The sequence below is a fragment of the Carcharhinus amblyrhynchos genome, chromosome 8 (assembly GCF_965287045.1).
Source record: "Carcharhinus amblyrhynchos chromosome 8, sCarAmb.v2.hapA, whole genome shotgun sequence".
NCBI lineage: Eukaryota > Metazoa > Chordata > Chondrichthyes > Carcharhiniformes > Carcharhinidae > Carcharhinus > Carcharhinus amblyrhynchos.
The window spans coordinates 120,380,546-120,407,298 of NC_137331.1; the positions used below are offsets into that span (position 1 = coordinate 120,380,546).

Below are 26,753 nucleotides of genomic sequence, written 5' to 3' on the forward strand. Positions count from 1 at the left end.
CAATTAATACATCTGGAACATCAAGCGAGTCTCAGTAATGGGAACTGTCATCGCTTGTCATAAAAACCCATCTGGTTCACTAATGTCCTTCAGGGGAGGAAATTTGCCATCCTTACTCCCTGTGGGTCACTCGGAGTTCAGGCCAGATTGTGTTCTTCCAGGTACCAATACACACAACAATAATCAGGCCGAATGCAATGAGGAACGCCAGCTGAAACGGAGCTAGTGCCAGTGGATAGGCATATGGATAACATTGGAATAGTTTAGGTTAGAGGGTCATTAGATTGGTTCCACTGGTCGGCACGACATTGCGGGCCGAAGGGCCTGTACTGTGCTGTAATGTTCTATGTTCTACTCGGCCTGGCCAACATGTGACTCCAGAGCCACAGCAATGTGGTTGCCTCTTAAATGGTCTAGCAAGCCATTTGGTGAAAGGCAAATTGGGATGGGCAACGAATGCTGGCCTTGCCAGCGACGGCCACATCCTATGGAAAGATTAAATAAAAATGAATGGAGGCTGACGTTCCGGTGTGGTGCTGACAGTGTGCTGCACTTCCAGCTGGCCTGCTTTTCAGATGAGCTGTAAAATCAAAGTTCAGGAAGACAGCGAAGATCCAGTGATTCTATTGGCAGAAGAATTCTCCTGGCCTCTTTGAAGGAACACAAGTTAAAAGTGAGGGGGTGGGAGGTTTAGGGGGGATTTGAGGAAAACCCTTTTTTACCCAGGGGGTGGTGAGGGTCTGGAATGCGCTGCCTGGGAGGGTGGTGGAGGTGGGATGCCTCACGTCCTTTAAAAAGTACCTGCATGAGCACTTGGCACATCATAACATTCAGGGCCATGGGCCAAGTGCTGGTAAATGGGATTAGGTGGGTAGGTCAGGGCCTTTCATGCATCGGTGCAGGCTCGATGGGCTGAAGGGCCTTTTCTGCACTGTAGTAATCTGTTATCTGTGAACTAATATTTAACAGTAAGAACAAACTACCGTTCATTATCAAAGATTCTGGGAGCTTGCTAGGAGCAAATTGGCTGCAAATATCACATTGCAACAGTATCTAAGTGCAAGTTCTTTCTCCGAGGGGCTATTGGATGCTACTTGAGAATCGGCAATCACGACAGCATTTTACTCGTTGTGGACTCTGAGTTTGCACAAATTAGCTGTGCGCCTCTCCCCACCCCCCGTCCTGACTCCTCACTGCCAACCCATCCCCTCCACCTCTCCCTCCCAATCTACCCACTAGTCCTGCTCCTGTCAGGATCCCACTCCTGTCCTCATACCACTTCCCTCTCCAACCACGAATTAACCCGACATTATAGCCGACTCTCAGCTGCTTAAACCTGCTCATCGAATGCTGCCACAGCTCAATGGTTCTGTGGCTGAATCAGAAATCAGTGCTGGAATCACTATTAACACTATCACAGGGAGAGGATAGCCCAGTGGGATTATCGCCAGACTATTAATCCAGAAACTCTGCCAATGTTCTGGGGACTTGGACGAAATCCCACCATGGCAGGAGGTGGAATTTGAATTTAACTAAAAAAAACTGGAATTAAGAATCTACTGATGACCATGAAACCATTGTCGATTGTCATCAAAACCCATCTGGTTCATTAATGTTCTTTAGGGAAGGAAATCTGCCATCCTTACCTGGCCTGGCCTACATGGGATTCAGAGCCACAGCAATGTGGTTGACTCTCAACTGCCCTTGGGCAACTGGGGATGGGTAATAAATGCTGGCCAGACAGCAACGCCCATGTCCCACGAATGAATTTTAAAAAATCCATTAACCAGAAACTGAATTGGATCGGCCATATAAGTACTGTGGCTACAGGTTAGAGACTGGGAATTCTGCAGACAGTAACTCGCCTCGTAACTCCACAAAGCCTGTCCACAGAGGCACAAGTCAGAAACATGATGGAAGATTCTCTACTTGCCTGGATGAACGTGGCTTCAACAACAATCCAGGTCTGGACACCATCCAGGACAAAGTAACCCAGTTTGATATGAACCACTTCCACTCCCTCCAGCACCAGTGCAGAAGTGTGTAGCGTCTACAAGATGCACTGTAGGATCTTCCCCAGGCTCCTTCGGCAGCACCTAGAGATGGTGCAGAGGAGGTTCACCAGGATGTTGCCTGGGTCGGAGTGTTTCAGCTGTGAAAAGAAGCTGGAGTTAGGCTGGGGTTATTTCCCTTCGAGCAGAGAAAGCTGAGAATGGGGTGGGATCGGATTGAGATGTACAGAATTATAAGGGGTGTTGATGAGGTAGCTCGGATAAGCTTTTCCCCTTAGTAGAGGGGTCAGTAACCAGGGGGATAGGTAAGGGGCAGGGGATGTGTGCAGAAAGCTTTCCACCCAGAGGGTGGCAGGAATCTGAAACTCATTGTCTGAAAGGATGATAGAGGCTGGAACCCTCACAACATTTCAGAAGCATTTAGATAAGCGCTTGAAACATCCTAAGGACGGCTACAGGACAAGTGTTGAAAAATGGGATGAGAATAGGCAGGGGTTTGATGACCAGCACAGACACGATAGGCTGAAGGGCCTCTTTCTGTGCTGTAAAGCTCTGACTGTCCATTGCTGCAACCTCTACCAGCTGGAAGGACAAGGAAAGCAGGCACACGGGAACCCAACCACGCGACATCCTAACTTGGGAATATATTGCTATTCCTACACTGTCGCTGGTCAAAAATCCTGGTACCTCCTCCCTAACAGCACTGTGGGTGTACCTACAGCACATGGACTGCAGTGGTTAAAGAAGGTGGCTCAACCCCCCCCCCCCCACCTCCTCAAGGACCATTAGAACATCGAACCCTACAGTGCAGAAAGAGGCCGTTCGGCCCATCGAGTCTGCACCGACCACAATCCCACCCAGGCCCTATCCCAATATCCCGACACATTTCCCCACTAATCCCTCTAACCTACACATTCCTGGACACCAAGGGGCAATTTTCGCATGCCCAATCAACCTAACCCACACATCTTTGGACTGTGGGAGGAAACCCACGCAGACACGAGGAGAATGTGCAAACTCCACACAGACAGTGACCTGAGCCGGGAATCGAACCCAGGACTCTGGAGCTGTGAAGCAGCAGTGCTAACCGCTGTGCTACTGTGCCGCCCTGATTTATTGTCCATTAGCGACGGACATTAAATGCTGCCCTATCCACTAACACCCACATCCAGTGAAAGAGGAAAAAAATCGATTTAACTGTTAGCTGGATGTCTTTGCATTATCTCGTGCTGTGAATGCAATGAAACCATCCCAAGGCGTTTCAGTGGGCCGTTATCAAGCAAAAGCTGTGCCTCATGACAAACTGAGACCCGTGATAAGTAGCTCGGTCAAAGAGGAGGGTTAGTACAGAGCAAATTGCTGCCAATGCTGGAATCTGATACCAAAAGAGAAAACACTGGAAGATCTCAGCAGGTCTGGCAGCTTCTGTAAAGAGAGGAAAGAGCTGACGTTTCGAGTCCAGAAGGCCCTTTGTCAAAGCTAAAAGGCATAGAAAGTGGGAGGTATTTATACTGCAGGGTGAGGGAATGAAAGATGAGTCATAGCCACAGAAACCAGGGAAACCAGCTAATAACTGTCCACAGAGAGAATAAAGGGTGTGAATGGCCAAGTGGCAGAGAAGCTAAAATGAAGGAGCGTTTACAGGTGCAAAGAGAGGTGTGAAGGCGGGGGGTGAGGGGACGGAATTCCAGAGGTCTGCGGAGATTTGCATAAACTGGAGTTTATGGAGAGTGCTACGGTGTTCGGATGCGTGACAGAAAAAAAAAGCTTCAGGGAACTTCTTAAAAGGAGGAATGAGAGGCTTAGGGATGGAATCCCAGAGCTGTGTCTGGAATGAACACTGTTCACAGCACTGCAGGTTGTGTCTCAGGAAGCTTAGCCAAAACACACCCAGGGTAAAAGATAAGATACTCTTCAAATAGCACTGTGTGTGACTCAAAACATACAATTCCTGCAGTAAACTCGATTGCTGATGGAAAGACAGCACAACACAGTGTCAATAATTGAACTGAAGCAATACAACATTGCATGGGCCAATATTTCCATTCAGCTTTTACAGAGGTATTTCTCTGGTTCCTGGCGTTGGATTGTATGCAGATCACATCGAACGAAACAAGCATTCATAAAAGAATATTTTATTAAAGTAATTGACAAAGCCAAAGGCAGTTTTTTTTTTAAACAATGCAGCCAGCTTTGTGATCTGGAAAGGAATGCCTGGCAAAAGCAGGTTCTAAAAGAGGATTGGATAAAGTACAAAAAAAATTGCCGGCGCTGAAAACCTCCGTCCTCGCCAGTGGCTGGGATTCCCCAGACCCGCCGCAGTCAGTGGAGTTTTGGTCACATTCCCCGTTCTCGCTGGCAGCGGGTCGACCTTGAGCAAGATCAGAGAATCCTGCCCAGGGTTTCTGAGGGAAGGGGGGGAAGAGGTGGCTCCTTCATAGATCTGGGACAGGCACGATGGCCCAAGTGGTCTCTTGTGCTGCAAGATCCTGGGGTTCTCTGAAACACTGATGAAAATGCTGAATAATGTGTCACAAAAAGTTAACCGATGAATCGGAGCAAAGACGTTGAAATTTGAGTTGAACGATCCATTGCATGGGACAAGTATCAGGGTAGGATTAACATCTTAACCGCAGAAGAATCGACTTCCCTTAAAACAGCGGAAGTGATTTGGTTTGATTTATTCTCACGTGCATTAACATGCAGTGAAAGTATTGTTTCTTGCACATTATACAGACAAAGCATACCGTTCATGGAGAAGGAAAGGAGAGAATGCAGAATGTCATGTTATAGTCATAGCTAGGGTGTAGAGAAAGATCAATTTAGTGCGAAATAGAACCATTCAAAAGCCTGACAGCAGCAGGGAGGAAGCTGTTCTTGAGTCGGTTGGTGCGTGACCTCAGACTTTTGTATCTTTTTCCCGATGGAAGAAGGTGGAAGAAAGAATGTCCGGGGTGCGTGGGGTCCTTAATTATGCTGGCTGCTTTTCCGAGTAAGAAGTCTCACAACACCAGGTTAAAGTCCAACAGGTTTATTTGATAGTAAACGCCACGAGCTTTCGGAACGCTGTTCCTTCATCAGGTGAGTGGAAACTCCTTACTGTGTTTACCCCAGTTCAACGCTGGCATCTCCACATCATGACTATTTCCGAGGTATTACCAGTGGGAACTGGCGAACTGCTCAAGCAGAACCTTTCAAAAAATTATAAATGCCTTTAAGTCGCACATACACATTCTCTTGGCTTCATTGTTCCTTGTCTATGCACTCATTAAAATTGTACAGATGGACACACCCTTTTTAAACAAGGCGTTTAAAAGAAAATGTACACAAAGCAATTCCCAATGGAACAATCTCCGGCACTGCACCTGGAAACTATGGCTTGAGTTTCTGTTGGTGTAAGATAACATGGCAAAAAAGAAGGGAGGCAAAATCTTTTTCTCTATCCCCAATAATAAAGAGAAAAATCAAGACTGAATTGACAAAACTTCAGGTGATCTCCACCGAGCAACATTGAATATTTTTGGCACCCAATTCCTGGATGCTGAGCGGAAAGGACCCTGTAATCGCAGCAACAGAGTTCACCAGGAAAATATTTGTTTAAAGTTTATTTATTAGTGTCACAAGTCGGCTTACATTAACACTGCAATGAAGTTACTGTGAAAATCTCCCGGTCGCCACACTCCGATGCCTGTTTGGGTACAATGAGGGAGAATTTAGCATTACCAATGCAGCTAACCGTGGGAGGAAACCAGAGCACCCAGAGGAAACCCATGCAGACATGGGGAGAATGTGCAGATTCCGCACAGTCACCCAAGCTCGAAATCGAACCCGGGTTCCTGGCGCTGCGAGGCACCAGTGCTAACCACTGTGCCACCGCGCTGATTTGAGGAACAACTTTTTCACCCAGAGGGTGATGGGAATCGGGAACTCACTGCCTGAAAGGGTGTGAGAGGCAGGAACCCTCACAACATTTAAGAAGCATTTCGATGAGCGTCTGAAACACATCGCAGACAAGGCTTCGAACCAAGAAAGAAGAACGATACAGCACAGGAAACAGGCCCTTCAGCCCTCCAAGCCTGTGCCGCTCATTGGTCCAACTAGACAATTTGTTTGTATCCCACCATTCCCAGTCTGTTCATGTGACTATCCAGGTAATTCTTAAATGATGCCAGCGTGTCTGCCTCCACCACCCTACTTGGCAGCGCATTCCAGGCCCCCACCACCCTCTGTGTAAAAAAAAAAAATCCCTCTGATATCTGAGTTATACCTCACCCCTCTCACCTTGAGCCTGTGACCCCTCGTGATCGTCACCTCCGTCCTGGGAAAAAGCTTCCCACTGTTCACCCTGTCTATACCCTTCATAATTTTATACACCTCTATTAAGTCTCCCCTCATTCTCCGTCTTTCCAGGGAGAACAACCCCAGTTTACCCAATCTCTCCTCATAGCTAAGACCCTCCATACCAGGCAACATCCTGGTAAACCTTCTCTGCACCCTCTCTAAAGCCTCCACGTCCTCGTGGTAGCGTTTGGAAAATGGGATTAGGTGCTTTCCTCACTTTCCCTCGTATCTCTCGCTGCCAATCTCCTGCTTAGTTCTTTGCAACTTCCTAGTTTGCTTTTGCTGTTGGGTTTGATTTGTCTGCTCGCTTCACCCCTCTTTGCTTCTCCCTAACACACCCCTCCTCACCATTTCTCATGTTCGATTTCACGATGCCTTCGGGCTATGGCGGGTACATTCTGAACTGAAAAACAAACTGATCCCAAAAAAGGCAACGAAATGGAAATGAGAATTCTGAGCCAATCGACCCACAAAGCAAAATAGCCCACGGCACTTGTAAAAGCACTGAACCTTTGGCAGATTTTTTGAAGAAATACTGTCAGTGCCTGGGGCAAGGATAAACAGGATTGGCATTTGGCCAGTTTGTTTCCATTGATGGTACATGCACCTGGCGTAATGGGTATTTTCTCACATGGGGGTAAGTTTGGCACAGAGAATGGGTCAGTGCGTCATGGGATATAGACCGTCTGACTCAGATTCCATGTCTCACATCACAGATTTGAGTGGGCTGTCTCAGCTAAATACTTCAGGAAGCGTAAAGGAGAACATGCCCCTATCTACATCAACAGGGATGAAGTAGAAAGAGTTGAGAGCTTCAAGTTTTTAGGCACCCAGATCACCAACAATCTGTCCTGGTTCCCCCCCCATGCCGACACCATAGTTAAGAAAGCCCACACCCCAACACCTCTACTTTCTCAGAAGACTAAGGAAATTTGGCATGTCAGTTACGACTCTCACCAACTTTGACAGATGCACCATAGAAAGCATTCTTTCTGGTTGTATCACAGCTTGGTATGGGCTCCTCCTCGGTCCAAGATCGCAAGGAACTACAAAAGGTCATGAATGTAGTCCAATCCATCATGCAAACCTACCCATTGACTCTGTCTACACTTCCCGCTGCCTCGCCAAAGCAACCAGCATAATTCAGGACCCCACGCACCCCGGACAGTCTCTCTTCCACCTTCTTCCGTCGGGAAAAAGATACAAAAGTCTGAGGTTATGTAGCTACCGACTCAAGAACAGCTTCTTCCCTGCTGCTGTCAGACTTTTGAATGGACATCGCATTAAGTTGATCTTTCTCTACACCCTAGCTATGACTGCAACACTACATTCTACACTGTATCATTTCCTTCTCTATGAACAGTATGTTTTGTCTGGAGACCGCGCAAGAAACAATACTTTTCACTGTGTGTTAATACGTGTGACAATAATAAATTAAATCAAAATCTTCTCTCAATCTTCTCTTTTCCAAGAGGAACAATCCCAGCTTCTCCAATAAATCCACATAACCTAAGCCCCTTAACCCTGGAACTATTCTTGTGAAGCTTTTTTGCAGCCTCCATGAAGCCCTCGCTTCCTTCCCAAGGTCAACCTTGCTGAGGGTCTCAAATCTAATGTAGGCCAGACCAGGTGAGGAGGACAGACTTCCTTCCCTAAAGGGGCTTGATCGAAGCAGATGGCAACAATCTGGCAGTGTAAAGATCACTGTTACTGACGTTAGCATTCAAAACCAAAATCCAAATTTATCAACTGAATTTAAAATTCCTTAGTTGCCATGGTGAACTCATATTGCTTTATTTCATTAGTCTGGCTGTCTAGATACCTAGCCTAGTAACCACGATCCAGCTGCAGAGACAATATTCTCTGAAGTGCTTGTGTGTTCTCATTCCTTTTTCATAAAATAAAATATGCAAACATGTTTGAGTTATAAGGAGAGGTTGGATAGACTGGAATTTCTTTCTCTGGAGCGTAAGGGTGATCTTGTAGAGGTCTATAAAATAATGAGGGCATAGATAAAATAGATAGTCAATATCTTTGAGAATGTCCGGGGTGCATGGAGTCCTTAATTATACTGGCTGCTTTGCCAAGGCAGCAGGAAGTGTAGACAGAGTCAATGGATGGGAGGCTGGTTTGCGTGATGGATTGGGCTTCATTCATGACCTTTGGTCGAAGAATTGGAAACCAGGAGGGGTCTAGACAGAGTAGACAAAGAGGATATAAGAACAAGAAAGCAGAACGGGGGTGGACCAAGTGGCTCCTCAAGGCTGCTCCACCATTCAATATGATCATTTGTAACAATGTCTTGGTATCTTTGTACACCAATTGCCTAAGGTAAGCGTGTAGGTACAGCAGGCAGTGAAGAAGGTAAATGGTATGTTGACCTTCATCGTGAGAGGGTTTGAATGCAGGAGCAAGGATGTCTTTGCTGCAATTATACAGGGTCTTGGTGAGACCACACCTAGAATACTGTGTACAGCGTTGCTCTCCTTACCTTGGGAAGGATGTTCTTGCGACAGAGGGAGTGCAGTGAAGGTTTACCAGACTGATTCCAGGGGTGGCAGCACTGATGAACAAGGGGAGATTGAGTCGGTTAGGATTCTATTCGCTGAGAGTGCGATGGAGGGCAATACAAATAAGCCTCTCAGAAAGGAAGTGGAAAAGCACTTGGAGAGAGGAAGTTGCAGGATTACTGGGAAAATGAAAGGGCTGGTTGGCTCAGTTGGTTAGATAGCGAGTGTACGGTTCAGCCTAATGCCAGCAGTGTGGGTTCGATTCCCGTTCCAGCTGAGGTAAAATTGGGACTTTTTCCTCGTCCTGTTCCCTGTGGGCGGAAGGCCCCGCTGTTCAGTAGGACAGCCTTGGATGAAGTATCAGCAGTCAGTGTGTCAGGAACCTGCCTTTGGACGGAACATGTGTGAAGGAAGGACAGGGGAGTGGGAGTGCCAGCCCTTGCAGAGAGCTGACATGGACGTGAAGGGCTGAATGGCCTTCTTGTGTTCTCTGATTCCAAAAAGCAATGAGTTATATGGCATGGATAACAAATTTGATGACAACACCAAAATTCGGCGAACCAATTAAAAAAAAAAATCACCAAATGTTTTAAAAGGCAGCAGAATTGTAGCTTGGAATTGGGATGAAGGATCAGTTCTCTCTTGCTACCAGTGTCATGATCTGAGGTGTTAAATGTGGCAGTGTGCTATTGGTGTGTCAGTTTACACATACACAGCAACACATAATAAGCCAGCCTGTTTATTCATCACGGGTTCCACACCCATCTTCCTGGCAAGGCGCCAATGTGCATCGGATGCTATAACCATACCGTACCGGAGGAGGCCACTCGGCCCAATGTGCCAATGCTGGCTCGTACCTTTTTCCCGAAGGAAGAAGGTGGAAGAGAGAATGTCCGGGGTGCATGGAGTCCTTAATTACACTGGCTGCTTTGCCAAGGCAACAGGAAGTGTAGACAGAGTCAATGGATGGGAGGCTGGTTTGCGTGATGGATTGGGCTTCATTCACGACCTTTGGTCGAAGAATTGGAAACCAGGAGGGGTCCAGACAGAGTAGACAAAGAGGATATAAGAACAAGAAAGCAGAACGGGGGTGGACCAAGTGGCTCCTCAAGGCTGCTCCACTATTCAATATAATCATTTCATATGATCAAGCGGGTTGATGGGTTTTTGATAAGAGAGGGGATTAAGGGTTATGGGGAGAGGGCGGGAAAGTGGAACTGAGCCACGACAGATCAGCCATGATCTTATTGAATGGCGGGGCAGGCTCGAAGGGCCAGATGGCCTACTCCTGCTCCTATTTCTTATGTTCTTATGTTATGTTCTTATTATTTGTAACAATGCCTTGGTATCTTTGTACACCAATTGCCTAAGGTAAGCATGCAGGTACAGCAGGCAGTGAAGAAGGTAAATGGTATGTTGACCTTCATCGTGAGAGGGTTTGAGTACAGGAGCAAGGATGTCTTGCTGCAATTATACAGGGTCTTGGTGAGGCCACACCTAGAATACTGTGTACAGCGTTACTCTCCTTACCTGCACCTCTTTCCCCTCAAGTATTTATCCAGTTCCCTTTTGAAAGGCAGTATTGAATCCGCCCCCACTGCCCATTCATGCAGTGCATTCCCGATCACAACTTGATGTGTTAATTCTTCCCTTTTTATTGACTCTTTTACTTCTTACGTTAAATCTGTGTTCTCTGGAGATATAAATCTGTCTGGCAGTGGAACAGTTTCTTCTTATTTATTTGACAAAAACCTTGCATGATTTGTAAACTCACTCTCAAATATCCCCTTAACCTTCTCTCCATTAAATCTCCCCTAAGCCTCTCTGCTCTCAGGAGAACAATCCCAGCTTCTCCAATCTCTGCATATAACTGACGCGCCACATTTTTGATTTGATTTGATTTATTTATTATTGTCACATGTATTAACATGCAGTGAAAAGTATTGCTTCTTGAGCGCTGTACTGACAAAACATACCATTCATAGAGAAGGAAATGAGTGATGCAGAATGTAGTGCATTGTTAGAGAGTTTAAAAGAGTTAGAATGAAGTTTTAGAAGCATAGAACAAGAGTAAAAGATAGAATTAGAAGGTATGGTGGGCACAGTTCCGGTGCCATCTTAGAAACATCCCTGGTACTGTCTATAAGTCATCTCTTCACCCTCTCCAAGGCCTTGACGCCTTAGCTAAAGTTTGGTGCCCAGAATTATTTCCTTTGGTGGAGAATTCTAGAACCAGGGGACGTTGATTCAAGATGTAGGTGTAGAGAGGACATGAGGAAGAATGTTTTTATGCAGAGGGGGTGGTTGTCTGCAATTCGCTGCCCAAGATTGTGATGGAGGCAGAGACCCTAAACTCTTTCCAAACGTACCTGCATCTGCACCTTAAGTCCCGTAAGCAACAGGGCTATGGGCAGGAAGGTGGGATTAGGAAGGGTGTCCCTGGGCTGGCATGAACAAGGTGGGCCAAATGCCTTTCTTCTGTGCTGTAATTTGTCTATGGTTTTAACTGGACACAATGGGTAGAATTTTCCCACCTCACCCACCACAGGAATCATAGTGGGTGGGGATGGGGGGGTGGGGGGTAGGTAGGGGAGGGGGGCGGTGGGGGGTAGGTAGGGGAGGGGGGGCGGTGGGGGGTAGGTAGGGGAGGGGGGCGGTGGGGGGTAGGTAGGGGATGGGGGGGTGGGGGGTAGGTAGGGGAGGGGGGAGGCGGGTGGGGACCATGCAAGGGTGCATTGACCTCACATGAGATGTTTTGGTCTTGAGGCAAGCGCAACCAGAAAGCAGATATAGCAGCAGAATTAGGCCACTCGGCCCATCGAGTCTGCTCCACCATTCAATCATGGCTGATATTTTTCTCATCCCCATTCCCCTGCCTTCTCCCCATAACCCCTGACCCCCTTATTGATCAAGAACCTATCTATCTCTGAATTAAAGACACTCAATGTCCCGGCCTCCACAGCCTTCTGCGGCAAAGAGTTCCACACATTCACCACTCTCTGGCTGAAGAAATTCCTCCTTATCTTGGTTGTGCCATCGAATTCTAGTCTGTCCCACTAGTGGAAACATCCTCTCCATGTCCACTCTATTCAGGCTTCTCTGTATCCTATAAGTTTCAATTAGATCCCCCTCATCCTTCTAAACTCCATCGAGTATAGGCCCAGACTCATATGACAAACCCCTCATTCTTGGGACCATTCTCGTGAACTTCCTCTGGACCCTCTCCAAGGCAGCACATCCTTCCTTAGGTATGGGGCCCAAAACTGCTCACAGTGGAGCCTGACAGAGCATTTTACAGACTCAGCATTATATGCCTGCTCTTATATTCCAGCCTTCGGGAAGTTGAATTTGTCTTTCTAACTGCCAACTGAACCTGCACATTAAGCGTAAGACAGTCCTGAACCAAGACTCCCAAGTCCCTTTGTGCTTCAGATTTCCGAAGCCTCTCCCCGTTTAGAAAATAGTCTACGCCTCTATTCTTCCCAAGAAAGTGCATAACCTCACACTTCTCCGCATTGTATTCCCTCTGCCACCTCTTTGCCCACCCTCCTAGCCTGTCTAGGTCATTCCGCAGCCACCCCACTTCCTCAATGCTACCTGTAGGGAGGTCTTGCTGCAGCTGTATAGGGCATTGGTGAGGCCGCAGCTGGAGTACTGTGTGCAGTTTTGGGCGCCGCACCTGCGCAAAGATATTTTGGCCTTGGAGGGAGTGCAGAGGAGGTTTACTAGGCTGATACCGGAGTTGAGGGGATTGAGCTATGAGGAGAGGCTGAATAAACTAGGCTTGTACTCGTTAGAGTTTAGAAGAATGAGGGGAGATCTCATTGAGACGTATAAGATGATGAATGGGATGGATAGGATAGAGGTGGAGAGACTCTTCCCGCTCAAAGGACAGTAGGACTAGGGGGCACAGCCTCAAGATAAAGGGAAGGGCGGATTAGAACGGAGTTGAGGAGGAACTTCTTCACTCAAAGGGAATCTCTGGAATTCTCTGCCCGTTGAAGTGGTGGAGGCTACCTCGCTAAATATTTTTAAGAAGCGGGTTGATGGGTTTTTGATAAGAGAGGGGATTAAGGGTTATGGGGAGAGGGCGGGAAAGTGGAACTGAGCCACGACAGATCAGCCATGATCTTATTGAATGGCGGGGCAGGCTTGAAGGGCTAGATGGTCTACTCCTGCTCCTATTTCTTATGTTCTTATGTTCTTATATCTTTGTATCATCTGCAAATTTAGCAACCGCGCCCTCAGTCCCATCTTCCAGATCATTAACGTAGATTGTGAAAAGTTGTGGTCCCGACACTGACCCCTGAGACACATCACTGGTCACCGGTTACCATCCTGACAGGGACCCCCCCTATCCCTTCTCTCTGCCTTCTGTCTATCAGCCAATCTTCTACCCATGTCAGCACCTTGCCTCTAACACCATTGGCCCTGAGCTGATTTAGCAGCTTCCTGGAAGGCACCTTGCCAAAGGCATCCTGGAAATCCAAATAAATCCCATCCACTGGGTCTCCTTTGCCTAATTTCTTTGTTACCTCCTCAAAGAGTTCCACAGATTTACCAGACATGGGACTTTGCCAGTGATTTCTGAATTCCGAGCACAACTATCTTTTTGTACTCTGTGCCTATGTCCCAGTGAGAACCACAAACACCAACCGTTTACATTCCAGCAGCAAGCTGTGTGATTAGATTTGAGTGGTCTGTGCAGGAGTGATCCTGTATTGTACTGGTTTATTTAAAACTGATATCTGCAGCTCTGTCATTTTGCTACGCGCAGCATCCACTGTTATCGAAGAGGGACTCGCACCCTCTTGTGTCGCTGTCCTCCTAGACTGCTGGGGAGGGAAGCGATACAGCCATCAGTCAGTGTGTCAGCGGTGTGGCTGGGAAGTGGGGCAGGCTGATGGATGGCAGAAGCATCGTGTGCTGTAATGACTTGACAGCTGCCTGCAGCAAGCAAGGCCACTGGAAAGTCATTCTAGTTAGTTCCACGCAGCGTTTTAGCTGTAGGATTTACGAGAATCTATCGCATTATATGCTGTTCAGTGAATTCTCCAGGCATTTCATCTCTGGGAGTGACTTGTAGCACATGTTACAAGTAGGATCACAGAATGATAAAATCGCACAGCACAGAAGGAGGCCATTCAGCCCGTTTTGCCTATTCCAGCTTTTTGTAAAAGCTATCCAATCAATCCTACTGCACCCCCCCTCCAACACCACCCCCTCCTTCCCCCCCCCCCCATCAAGCTCATGAGACACGACCTCCCCTTCACAAAACATAAGAACATAAGAAATAGGAGCAGGAGTAGGCCATCTAGCCCTTCGAGCCTGCCCCGCCATTCAATAAGATCATGGCTGATCTGAAGTGGATCAGTTCCACTTTCCCACTTTCTCCCCATAACCCTTAATTCCCTTGTCTGTCAGAAACCTATCTACCCGTGACAAATATATTTAGCGAGGCAGCCTCCACCGCTTCAATGGGCAGAGAATTCCAAAGATTCACCACCCTTTGAACATAAGAACATAAGAAATAGGAGCAGGAGTAGGCCATCTGGCCCTTCGAGCCTGCCCCGCCATTCAATAAGATCATGGCTGATCTGTCGAGTGAAGAAGTTCCTCCTCAACTCCGTTCTAAACTGTCCCCCCCCTTATCTTGAGGCTGTGCCCCCTAGTCCTGCTGTCCTTTCTGAGCGGGAAGAATCTCTCTACCTCTACCCTATCCATCCCCTTCATTTTCTCATACGTCTCTATAAGATACCCCCTCATCCTTCTAAACTCCAACGAGTACAGACAATGAGTACAGTATTTAGTCTCTCTTCATAGGCCAACCCCCTCATCTCCGGTATCAGCCTGGTGAACCTCCTCCCTCCAAGGCCAATCCATGTTGCCTCTCACTAATACGGGTGGATTGTCATCTGTAAATCCTTCCAATACACTCGATGGCAGGCAGTAAGTGTGGGAGAGTTTCCTGGTCAGACATAGTGCAGAAGGCAATGGCAAACCACCACGGTACTTTGTCAAACACCACCATGGACCAATCCAATGAAGTCCGTGATCACCAATGCCCTCCTCAGGGGCAGGCCCTCTGCTCCTTCCAGTGGAAGCACCATTTGTCTGTTCTCCATTTTTTCTGGGCTTTATGCTGTCCTTAGCTATCATCCGCGAATGGTGCAATGTCAGTGACAGAGCTGTGAGGTAAATGGGGAAAGAATGGAGAGCAAGATTAATTGGATAACTCTTAGAGCCAGCACGGACAGGATGGCCCAAATGGCCTCCTTGCACGTGGTGTGATTTTCTGACAGGGTGATTGGGAGCAGGAAGTCATTAATGAGGCCCCCAGGGATGTATCCAGTCAGGGGTGATTCCCCCCCCCTCACATTCCACAAGGCCATCCAGTTGTGTCAAACCCTGACTGCAGAGCTGGTGAGACTTCACCTCGACCAACAGGAAGAGAACCAATAAAGCTACAGTTTGGGATTTAGCTCTTTGTACAGAGGTTTCTGCGTCGCAAATGACCACAAGGCTCTGAGATCAGCTTTGTGAAGGAGCTATGCATGTTGAGATGGCTCATTCTTGAGGGCGGCACGGTGGCACAGCGGTTAGCACTGCGGCCTCACAGCCCCAGGGACCCGGGTTCGATTCCTGGGCTTGGATCACTGCCTGTGCGGAGTTTGCATGTTGTCTGTGTGGGTTTCCTCCGGGTGCTCCAGTTTCCCTCCCACAGTCCAGAGATGTGCAGGTTAGGTTGATTGGCCATGCTAAGTTACCCCTTGGTGTTGGGAAAATTAGCAGCGTAAATATGTGGGTTATGGGGATAGGGCCTGGATGGGATTGTTGTCGGGGCAGACTCGATGGGCTGAATGGCCTCTTCCTGCCCTATAGGGATTCTATAATCCATTAGCGGTGTTGATTAATATTCCCCATTTATAGCTCAGGGTGTTTCTTATAGTCAGTCAAATTTTGATGATGGCTTTTCAAAGCAGTTGTAAGAGGTTTAGAGATTAACGGTCTGTGTACATACTTGTCAGCATTTGAACCGATTAGTTAAAAGAAAGAAAATTAAGACAGAATTGCATTTAAATAGCGCCTTTCATGGATACAGAGTGTTTCAAAGGGTTTCACCGCCAGTGAAGTGCTTTTTAACTGTGGACGCTGTTGTCACGTAGGAAATGTGGCAGCCAGTTTGTGCACAGCAAGCTCCCACGGGGAGTAATGAGGTGGTGTTCAGACAATCTGCTTCGGTGACACTGGCTGAGGGATAAATATAGGCCAGGACAGCAGAGAGAAATCCTCTGCGTTACTTCAGGCAGGGTCCTGGGACTCTTTAACACCCTCCCGAGAAAGCAGACGAGCCATAAGTTCGACATCTCATCCGAGTGCACGGGGGGGGGTTCCTGCTGCCTGCTTGTCCCGTCAGGGGTTGCCTCCCTCACCACAGGGACTTGCATCGTTCTGCTAATAATGGAGGATTTCTGTAACGCCAGCTGGCCATTCGACCAGTGCAACGCTCGTGTCTGGGAGGAGGACGGAGCGGGGGTAATGAAAATGTTTGAGGAATGAAGCAGAGAAAATCCGGGGGGGGGGCGAGGAAATGTTTACCCTGATTCCCCGTCGTTGCGACGAGGGACGGACTTGATGCATCAGCTGGAACTTTCCGGCACAGATGTTTGTGGAACTCTTCGTAACCAGCTTGTCTCTCAGTGCGACTTCCTGTGGGGAAAGTAATCATCGCTGGCACATGGTGGCAGTAATTAGAGGCTAATTGCCGCTAATGACACATCTTTTGTTAGAATGGCGGCTGCTTGTAAATCATCTTCCCTTTGGGGAACTGAGTAAGTTCTCAGGGCTTTAAGATAATCCAGGGAACTGAATCCTTTATCTTATTGTTTTAAATTTAATTTCCTGTTTTGTAAATTTGGTGTGTCCGGGTACATGGACAACATACATTTTGAATTTGACGGGGTGCGATGGATGTTGTAGAATGATAGAATCCCGAGGCCATTCAGCCCATTGTGTCCATGCTGGCTCTTTGAAAAAGCTCAGAAACCTGTCCCACTCCCCTCTCCCCATCGCTTTACATGTTTTCCCTTGTCAAATATTCATGGAATGGTTACAGCACAGACCCTTCGGCCCATTAAGGTTTGTGTAGCTTAACTCAACACAGAAACATAGAAGATAGGAGCAGGAGGAGGCCATTTAGCCCTTCAAGCCTGCTCCACTGTTTATAACGATCATAGCTGATCATCCAACTCAATAGCCTAATCCTGCCTTTTCCCCATAACCTCGGATCCCATTTGCTCCAAGTGCTATATTGTCACCTCTGAATGCAAAGAACAAAGAAAATTACAGCACGGGAACAGGCCCTTCGGCCCTCCAAGCCTGCACCGACCGTGCTGCCTGACTGAACTAAAACCTCCGACTCTCCCAGGGACCACTATTCCCATCCTACTCATGCATTTGTCAAAACGTCTCTGAAACATCACTACCGTACCCACTTCCACTACTTACCCTGGCAGCGAGTTCTAGGCACCCACCACCTTCTGTATAAAAAACTTGCCTCATACATCTCCTTTAAGCACTGTCCCTCACACCTTAAACCTGTGCCCCCTAGTAATTGACTCTTCCACCCTGGGGAAAAAGCTTCTGACTATCCACTCTGTCCATGCCTCTCATAATCTTTTCGACTTCTGTCGGGTCACCCCCCTCAACCTCCGATGTTTCAGTGACAACAAACTAAGTTTCTCCAACCTCTCCTCATAGCTAATGCCCTCCGTACCAGGTAACGTCCTGGGTAAATCTTTTTCTGTACCCTCCCCAAAGCTGCCACATCCTTCTGGTAGTGTGGCGACCAAAACTGAACACTATATTCCAAGTGTGGCCTAAATAAGGTTCTATAAAGCTGCAACATGACTTGCCAATTTTTAAACTCAATACGTTCGATGATTTGGCATCAACTCTTTGGGCTCTTTGGGTGAAGAAATGTCTCCTCACCTCCATCCTAAATGGTCTACCCCGAGTCCTCAGACTGTGACCCCTGGTTCTGGACTCCCCCCACATTGGGAAAATCTTCCCTGTATCTACCCTGTCTAATCCTGTTGGAATTTTATAAATCTCTATGAGATTCCCCCTCATTCTCTGAACTCCAGCAAAAACAATCCTAACCTGTACAACCTCCTCCTCCCCCCATTTCCTCTAACCCCCGCAAACTATTTCCCCTTCAGGTACATGTCTAATTCCTTTTTGAAAGCCATAATTGATCTATCTCAACTATATTCTAGGGGAGACGACGGCCTATTGATGTTATCGCTAGACTATTAATCCAGAAACTCAGCTAATGTTCTGGGGATCTGGGTTCGAATCCCACCACAGCAGATGGTGGAATTTGAATTCAATAAAAAGTGAAAAGGGCAGCGCGGTGGCACATGGTTAGTATTCACATTGCCAGGGACCTGCGTTCAATCCCAGGCACGCGTCTGTGTAGGCTTTCTCCGGGTGCTCCGGTTTCCTCCCACAATCCAAAGATGTGCAGGTTAGGTTGATTGGCCATGATAAATTACCCCTTAGTATCAGGGGGGATTAGCAGGATAAATGTTTGGGGTTAGAGACTAGGACCTGGGCTGAATGGCCTCCTTTTGTGCTGCAGGGATTCTATGATCCTATGAAAAATATCGGAATTAAGAATCTAATGATGACCATGGAACCATTGTCAATTGTCGGAAAAACCCATCTGGTTCACGAATGTCCTTTAGGGAAGGAAATCTAGAACTTTGTGGTGGTAGCACAGTGGTTAGCACTGCTGCTTCACAGCTCCAGGGACCTGGGTTCGATCCCGGCTCGGGTCACTGTCTGTGTGGAGTTTGCACATTCTCCCCGTGTCTGCGTGGGTTTCCTCTGGGTGCTCCGGTTTCCTTCCACAGTCCAAAGATGTGCGGGTCAGGTTGATTGGCCAGGCTAAGAAATTGCCCCTTGGTGCCGAGGGATTAATGTAGGGATATGAGGGTAGGGCCTGGGTGGGATTGTGTTCGGTGCAGACCCGATGGGCCGAAGGGCCTCTTTCTGCCCTGTAGGGTTCTATGATCTGCCGTCCTTACCCGGTCTGGCCTATGTGTGACTCCAGAGCCACAGCAATGTGGTTGATTCTCAAATGCCCTCCAAGGGCAACTAGAAATGGGCAATAAATGCTGGCCCAGCCAGCGATGCCCATGGCTGTGCATCAGCCTTAAAGGGGCAGCACGGGGTAACTAATTGATTCCACAAAGCTCACAGAAGTTCAAGAGAGCGTTGATCCTCGCCCTGTATATGTAGAAACTCTTCTCTCCTGTCTCTTTGGTTTGCAAATCATCTTAAATCTGTGTCATCTGACAGGGAACTCTTCTTTACCAGTTACTGCTGACAATCTTTCCTTCTCAGGTCATGCTTTCTGCTGCACTTTTTTAAAAAAAAAGGTTTCCTCATTTGGCCTTCGGTTTTTTTGTTTATCAATCACCTTGACACCTTCAGGACTGATCCCACTGCCCCCCCGGAAAGAATTCTCCCAATTTCGTGATTTTGATCATTGAAGAATACGGAACCTTTAGTCACGGGAAAAAGAAACAAGGTGCTAAAGCCCACCCCATGGCCGCCGGGAACACACGGAAAATCCCGCCCCACGGAAAGAGGAGGACAGTTATTCAGGAGAAGTGTTCTGAAGGAAGGGCAGTGAGACGAATGCGAACGTGATGAAATCTGCATTGTGATTTGGTAGAGGGGAGTAAGAGGGTGGGGTGACGGTGGTGGGGAGATGCTGGAGCCTGTGCCAGTTTGGAACAGCTGACCTGGCTCACAGCGCTGGAACACCAGCGCGTTGTGAAGGTCCACAATGCAGCGTATTGTTTTGAAACTCTCGGCAGAACAATGGGCGTTGGTGCGGCGAGTAACTGACTCCTTCTTGTGCGACTGGGGTGACACATCAGCAGAGAGTAGGGACAGAACGGGGCTTGTGCAAATACGTGAGCTGAAGCCTGAACGCTGGTGGGAGATTCGTCGATTCAGTCTGTAAACCAGAACTGTCAGTCGCCACATCGCCACAATGCATTTCATTCTGGAGCAGCCAGTGAATAGCTTCAAGCTCGTACAAAATGGAACATCCTTTGTACATCGATGGACGAAGGAGCTGCCAGTTCAGAACCAAAGTGACAGATGTAGTGTATATAGAGAGAAAATGTAACTATTGAGCACTTTTGTCCATCCTTCTGCTTGCACAGAATCCCTACAGTGCATTAGTCCATTCGGCCCATCGAGACTGCACCGACCACAATCCCACCCAGGCCGACCGCGTAACCCCTAACTAGTCCCCCCGATACTAAGCATGGCCAATCAACCCAGCCTGCACATCTTTGGACTGTGGGAGACAGGAGCACCTGCAGGAAACCCACGCAGACACGGGGAGAACATGCAGACTCCACACAGACAGTGACCCCAGCTGGGAATCGAACCCAGGTGCTGTGAGGCAGCAGTGCTAACCACTCTGCTACCATGCACACTAATACTTTGCATTAGCTGAGATTGATTCCGGTGTTTAGAAGTTATGTTTTAAAGTTTTGAAGTTTAAAGCTTATTTATTGGTGTCACAAGTAGGTTTACATTAACGCTGCAATGAAGTTACTGTCAAAATCCCCTAGTCGCCACAGTCTGGCACCTGTTCGGGTACACTGAGAGAGAATTTAGCATGGCCAATGCACCTAACCAGCACGTCTTTCAGACTTCGGGAAGAAATTGGAGCGCCCAGAGGAAACCCACGCAGACACGGGGAGAATGTGCAGGCTCTGCTCGGACAGTAACCCAAACAGGGAATTGAACCCAGGCCCCTGGCATTGTGAAGCAGCACTGCTAACTTCTGATTTTGATTTGATTTATTATTGTCACATGTATTAGTATACAGTGAAAAGTATAGTTTCTTGCGCACTGTACAGACAGACGATATCGTTCATAGAGAAGGAAACGAGACTGTCACACTACATTCTGCACTATCATAGCTAGGGTGTAGAGAAAGATCAACTTACTGCAAGATAGATCCATTCAAAAGTCTGACGGCAGTAGGGGAGAAGCTGTTTTTGAGTCGGTTGGTACGTGTCCTCAGACTTTTGTATCTTTTTCCTGATGGAAGAAGGTGGAAGAGAGAATGTCCGGGGTGTGTGGGATCCTTAATTATGCCGGCTGCTTTTCTGATGCAATGGGAAGTGTAGACAGAGTCAGTGAATGGGAGGCTGGTTTGAGTGATGGATTGGGATACATTCATGACCTTTTGTAGTTCCTTGCTGTCTTGGGCAGAGCAGGAGCTGTACCAAGCTATAATACAACCAGAAAGAATGTTTTCTATAGTGCATCTGTAAAAATTGGTAAAACTTATTGCTGACATGCCAAATTTTCTTAGTCAACTGAGAAAGTAGAGGCATTGATGGGCTTTCTTATCTATAGTGTTGGCACTGGGGGACCAGGACAGGTTGTTGGTGATCTGGACACTTCTTTATACTTGCTGAAGTCAATGACAATCTTCTTCATTTTGTTGACATTGAGGTAGAGATTATTGTTGCCGCACCAGTTCACCAGGTTCTCTATCTTATTCCTGTACTCTGTCTCATCAGTGTTTGAGATCCGACCCACTATGGTGGTGTCATCAGCAAACTTGAAAATCGAATTGGAGGGGAATTTGGCCACACCATCACAGGTGTATAAGGAGTATAGCAGGGGGCCGAGAACACAGCCCTGTGGGGCGCCGGTGTTGAGGATGATCGTGGAGGAGGTGTTGTTGCCTGTCCTTACTGATTGTGGTCTGTGAGTTAGGAAGTTCAGGATCCAGTAGCAGAGGGAAGAGCCGAGGCTACGGAGTTTGGAGATGAGCCACTGTGCTGCGCAAGTGAGTGTGAGAATGTTTCTTCACTCTCTGTCACATAAGAACATAAGAAATAGGAGCAGGAGTAGGCCATCTAGCCCTTCGAGCCTGCCCCGCCATTCAATAAGATCATGGCTGATCTGAAATGGATCAGTTCCACTTTTCCACTTTCCCCCCATAACCCTTAATTCCCTTGTCTATCAGAAACCTATCTACCCGCGTCTTAAATATATTTAGCGAGGTAGCCTCCACCACTTCAACGGGCAGAGAATTCCAGAGATTCACCACCCTTTGAAGAAGTTCCTCCTCAACTCCGTTCTAAACTGTGCCCCCCCCTCTTATCTTGAGGCTGTGCCCTCTAGTCCTGCTATCCTTTCTAAGCAGGAAGAATCTCTCTACCTCTACCCTATCCATCCCTTTCATTATCTTATACGTCTCTATAAAATCTCCCCTCATCCTTCTAAACTCTAATGAGTACAGACCCAGTCTATTCAATCTCTCTTCATAGTCCAACCCCCTCATCTCCGGTATCAGCCTAGTGAACCTCCTCTGCACTCCCTCCAAGGCCAATATATCGTTCCACAAGTGCAGTGACCAAAACTGCACACAATACTCCAGTTGCGGCCTCACCAGTGCCCTGTACAGTTGCAGCAAGACCTCCCTGCTTTTATATTCTATCCCCCTCGCTATGAAGGCCAACATTCCATTCGCCTTCTTGATCACCTGCTGCACCTGCAGACTGGGTTTTTGCGACTTGTGCACAAGGACCCCCAGGTCCCTCTGCACCGTAGCATGCTGCAGCCTTTTAAATAATAATCCCTCCTACTATTATTTCTGCCAAAGTGGATAACCTCACACTTGCTAACATTATACTCCATCTGCCAGGTCCTCGCCCACTCGCTCAGCCTATCCAGATCTCTCTGCAGACTTTCCACACCCTTCGCGCAATTTGCTTTTCCGCTCATCTTCGTGTCATCAGCAAATTTCGTCACCCTACATTCAGCCCCCTCCTCCAGATCATCTCTATAAATGGTAAATAGCTGAGGCCCCAGCACCGATCCCTGCGGCACTCCACTAGCCACCAACCGCCAACCAGAATCGCACCCATTGATACCAACTCTCTGCTCCCTATTAGACAGCCAATCCTCTATCCACACTAACACCTTACCCCCAACTCCGTGCACCCTAACCTTCTGAAGCAACCTTTTATGAGGCATCTTATCAAACGCCTTTTGGAAATCTAAAAACACCACATCCACCGGTTCCCCTCTGTCTACCGCACTAGTCACATACTCATAGAAATCCAATAAATTCGTTGAACACGGCTTCCCCTTCACAAATCTGTGCTGCGTCTGCTCAATCAAACCGTTCTTTTCTAGGTGCCTCGCTATTTCTTCTTTGATGACGGATTCTAGCATTTTTCTGACTACAGGCATTAAACTAACATTTACATATGAAAAAAAATGGACTTGTAATTTAAGAGCAAACTTTCAGTGGGCGATTTTAAATTTCAGAGCTTTCTTTTTGAGAGCCTTCTCAAGAAACCAAATTGTTTAGCTCAAAAGCTGAGTCTGGCTAAGCAGAGATCAGACATATTAAGCACATAATTCACAATATTTTGCTTGGTAACTTAGTCATTTGTTGAATTGTGCTCTTTGTAACTGTGATGTCTTTTTTCCCTCCAGATTAATGTTTTGGGAACAGTCTTAGCCATAACCGGAAATGTCCTTATCAGTATTTCACTAAATATCCAGGTATAGTAACATTCCCTTGTCTTTGGTTTGGATTTAATTGACTTGTTTACTCCCTCCCCTCTTGCAAGGCGATGCCAGCTCCTGTTGGTGGTCCCATACGGGGAACACATACTGCGTAGAGTTTCCAACTCTGGCTGGGCTTATTCCTGGAGATCTTGTCACATGACTCACCTGATTGACCCACCCCGCCCCCACTCTCCTGCCATTGGCTTATTCCGTGGCCAACTGGAAAGGAAGCTGGTTCTTTGCTAACCAATTGGATTGGATTCATCATAATCATTGGTGAAACAACCCCTGATCCTCATCTTCAATCATTTCATCGTTGTTTTCAAAGAAATCAGGAAATAATTTGTATTTTGATGTCTTTATTTTTTTAAAAATGTATTCATTTCCGAGATAAGGGTGTCATTGGGCAGGTCAGCATTTATTGCCCATCCTTAGTTGCCCTTGAGAAGGTGGTGGTGAGCTGCCGTCTTGAATCGCTGTGGTGTAGATACACCCTCAGTGCTGTTAGGGGGAGAATTTCAGGATTTTGACCCAGTTGACAGTGAAGGAACAGTGAGATATTTCCAAGTCAGGATAGTGAGTGACTCGGAGGGGAACCTCCTGGTGGTGGTGTTTCCATGTGTCCGCTGCCCTTGTCTTTCTAGATGGTAGCAGGTGTGGGTTTGGAAGATGCTGCTGGAGGAACCTTGGTGATTGACTGCAGTGCATCTTATAGATGGTTCCAATGGCCACTACTGTGAATCAGTGCTGGAGGGAGTGGATGTTTGTGGAAAAGGTAGCAACCAGCGGGCTGATTTGTCCAGGATGGTGTCACACTTATGGCTTTCCTCCTGAGTTTGTGACAGGAATGTCCCAGAGATTAATCTACAACTTCTGGAGATTCCAAGGGAAAATTTCAATAGTTTTCCCTTTTCAAGTGTTTAACCAATTTTCTTTTGCAAGTCATGATTGAGTCTGTTTCTATTGCCTTTCCAAACCTTTATTGCTTGACTTTGCAGCCATAGTATCATCCTTAAGATTCTGCGATGAATATGTCACATCAGGATAGACTTTTACTCTGAGTACCAAGTAACTGGTGTGTAAAGTTTAAAACTTGCATGTTAATTTTTAATTCTCATTGACTTTTAAACTGGATGCCTTCCTCTTGGCGTTAATTAATTTAGATGGATTGCTGGAAGCCAGCCAGTTTTTAAATGCTCTCCAGAAAGCTTCCAAACTCTGCATCTACATTAATTCCTGCATTTGCCTTCTTATCAATCAACCTCATTTTTCTGATCCCAATTGCCTTCTCCCAACGCACTGACTTTGAGAGTTCCCGTTATCATTCACAAATCCCTCCATGGTCCTGTGAAACCTCCTCCTAATCTTTGCTCCAGTTCTTTTCTCATGTGACCCTGGCAGCCCTCTTTTATTCTTCTAACACCAGTGAAAGCTATCCTGCCTCTTCCCAGGGAATTGTCTTTTGAACTGGTTAATAAATGCTAAAGGGATATTATGAAACGGATATAGAGACACTTGAGAAGGTGCAAAATATATTAGACTCTTATTTATTGACTACAGCTCAGCCTTCAACACCATTATTCCTGCGAAACTCATCTCCAAACTCCGTGACCTGGGCCTCGGCTCCTCCCTCTGTGACTGGATCCTGAACTTCCTAACTCACAGACCACAATCAGTAAGGATAGGCAACAACACCTCCTCCACAATCACCCTCAACACCGGTGCCCCATAAGGCTGTGTTCTCAGCCCCCTACTATACTCCTTATACACCAATGACTGGCCAAATTCCTTTCCAATTCAATTTTCAAGTTTGCTGATGACACCACCATAGTGGGTCAGATCTCAAAACAGCGACAAGACAGAGTACAGGAAAGAGATAGAGAATCTGTCAACTGCTGCAATTAAAATAATCTTTCCCTCAATGTCAACAAAATGAAGGAGATTATCATCGACTTCAGGAAGTGTAATGGAGAACATGGCCCTGTCTACATCAATGGGAACAAAGCAGAAATGGTCAAAAGCTTCACATTTTTAGGTGTCCAGATCACCGACAACCTCTCCTGGCCTCCCTTCTAAACTCTAAGGAATACAGAGCCTGACTATTTAATCTCCATTGATGGGACAACCTTCTCAACCCAGGAAATAGCCTGGTGAATCTTCTTTGGATTGCCTCCAATGTCCTCTCAGTTCTGACAAGGGGTCACCTAGACTCGAATCGCTGGCTCTGTTCTCTCTCCACTGACGCTGCCAGACCTGCTGAGATTTTCCAGCATTTTTCTGTTTTTGTTTCAGATTCCAACATCTGCAGCATTTTGCTTTTGTCCGATGTTGCTACATCCCTTTCAAAATAAGGGGACTAAAACTGTACACAGTATTCCCAGTGAGGCCTCACCAACACCCTGTATAATTGCAACAAAACCTCCCTATTTTTAAACTCCAACCCCTTTTGCAATAAAGGCCAAAATGCCATTTGCCTTCTTAACTCCTTGTTGGACCTGCCTGCTAGCTTTTTGTGAAGGACATGTAAGGTGTGGGAGGAAGTTAGTGTGGGCATGGCTCAGTTGGGCCAGTGGCCTGTTTTTATGCTGTTGAGTCGATTAATATAATTTTACATCATGCAAATTGAATGAGAGGACCTGACTTTTCAAAACATTCCGCGAATTTGGGCCCCCGTTTTTGACTGTGTGGAATAACGTTACTTTAGTTCCATTCATTCCTTGGTCCTTTGAGTAATTTTCCCCAGACTGAACCATTTTCAAACAAAGAGGATAATATTCAACCCCGCAGCAGATTCAGAATAAATCTGACAGAATGCAGCCCTTTATGAGGCACTGAAGACTGTTCAGGGTCTGTAATAAAGCAGCCAGTGGGTGGGCAGGGTGTGAATGGCGATGTCTGCTGGGGAGATTGGCCTGGGAGCAGTCTGTCTATCTGACTGATGGGTGTAGCCCCTTTCCACCAGTTTGTTTCTCTCTGTAGCGATGCGAATGACTCAATGCAGTGCGACAGGGATTCTCAAGGACTCCAGCCCCCGTTTCTTAAGACATGCAGAGGTGACTCGCTCCTTTTACAACTGAGCAGATGGCACTCAATTCAGTGTCAGTGTTTTGCTTTGGCACCACCAGCTACTGCCCCTAAACCATACATTTATACATTAAAATACGCAACTATCAGGAAGGCAACTGGTATGTTAGCATTCGTTAAAAAGCAATCAGCAAATAGATTAGAATCGGAGAACTTCAGGTCATTGGAGTTTTCA

The 26,753-nt window shown here is 47.0% G+C and overlaps 1 protein-coding gene across 4 annotated transcripts in view; it reads left to right on the top strand.

Moving 5' to 3' along the window:
- Positions 1-26,753, top strand: part of nipal2 (NIPA like domain containing 2) — a 94,119-nt gene that overhangs the window by 4,524 nt on the left and 62,842 nt on the right. For all 4 annotated transcript variants that reach the window (XM_080195010.1, XM_080195012.1, XM_080195013.1 and 1 more), the window contains exon 2: positions 23,420-23,488. In XM_080195010.1, coding sequence (XP_080051136.1) covers positions 23,420-23,488 — 69 coding nt within the window. The remainder of the gene's footprint in view (positions 1-23,419; positions 23,489-26,753) is intronic.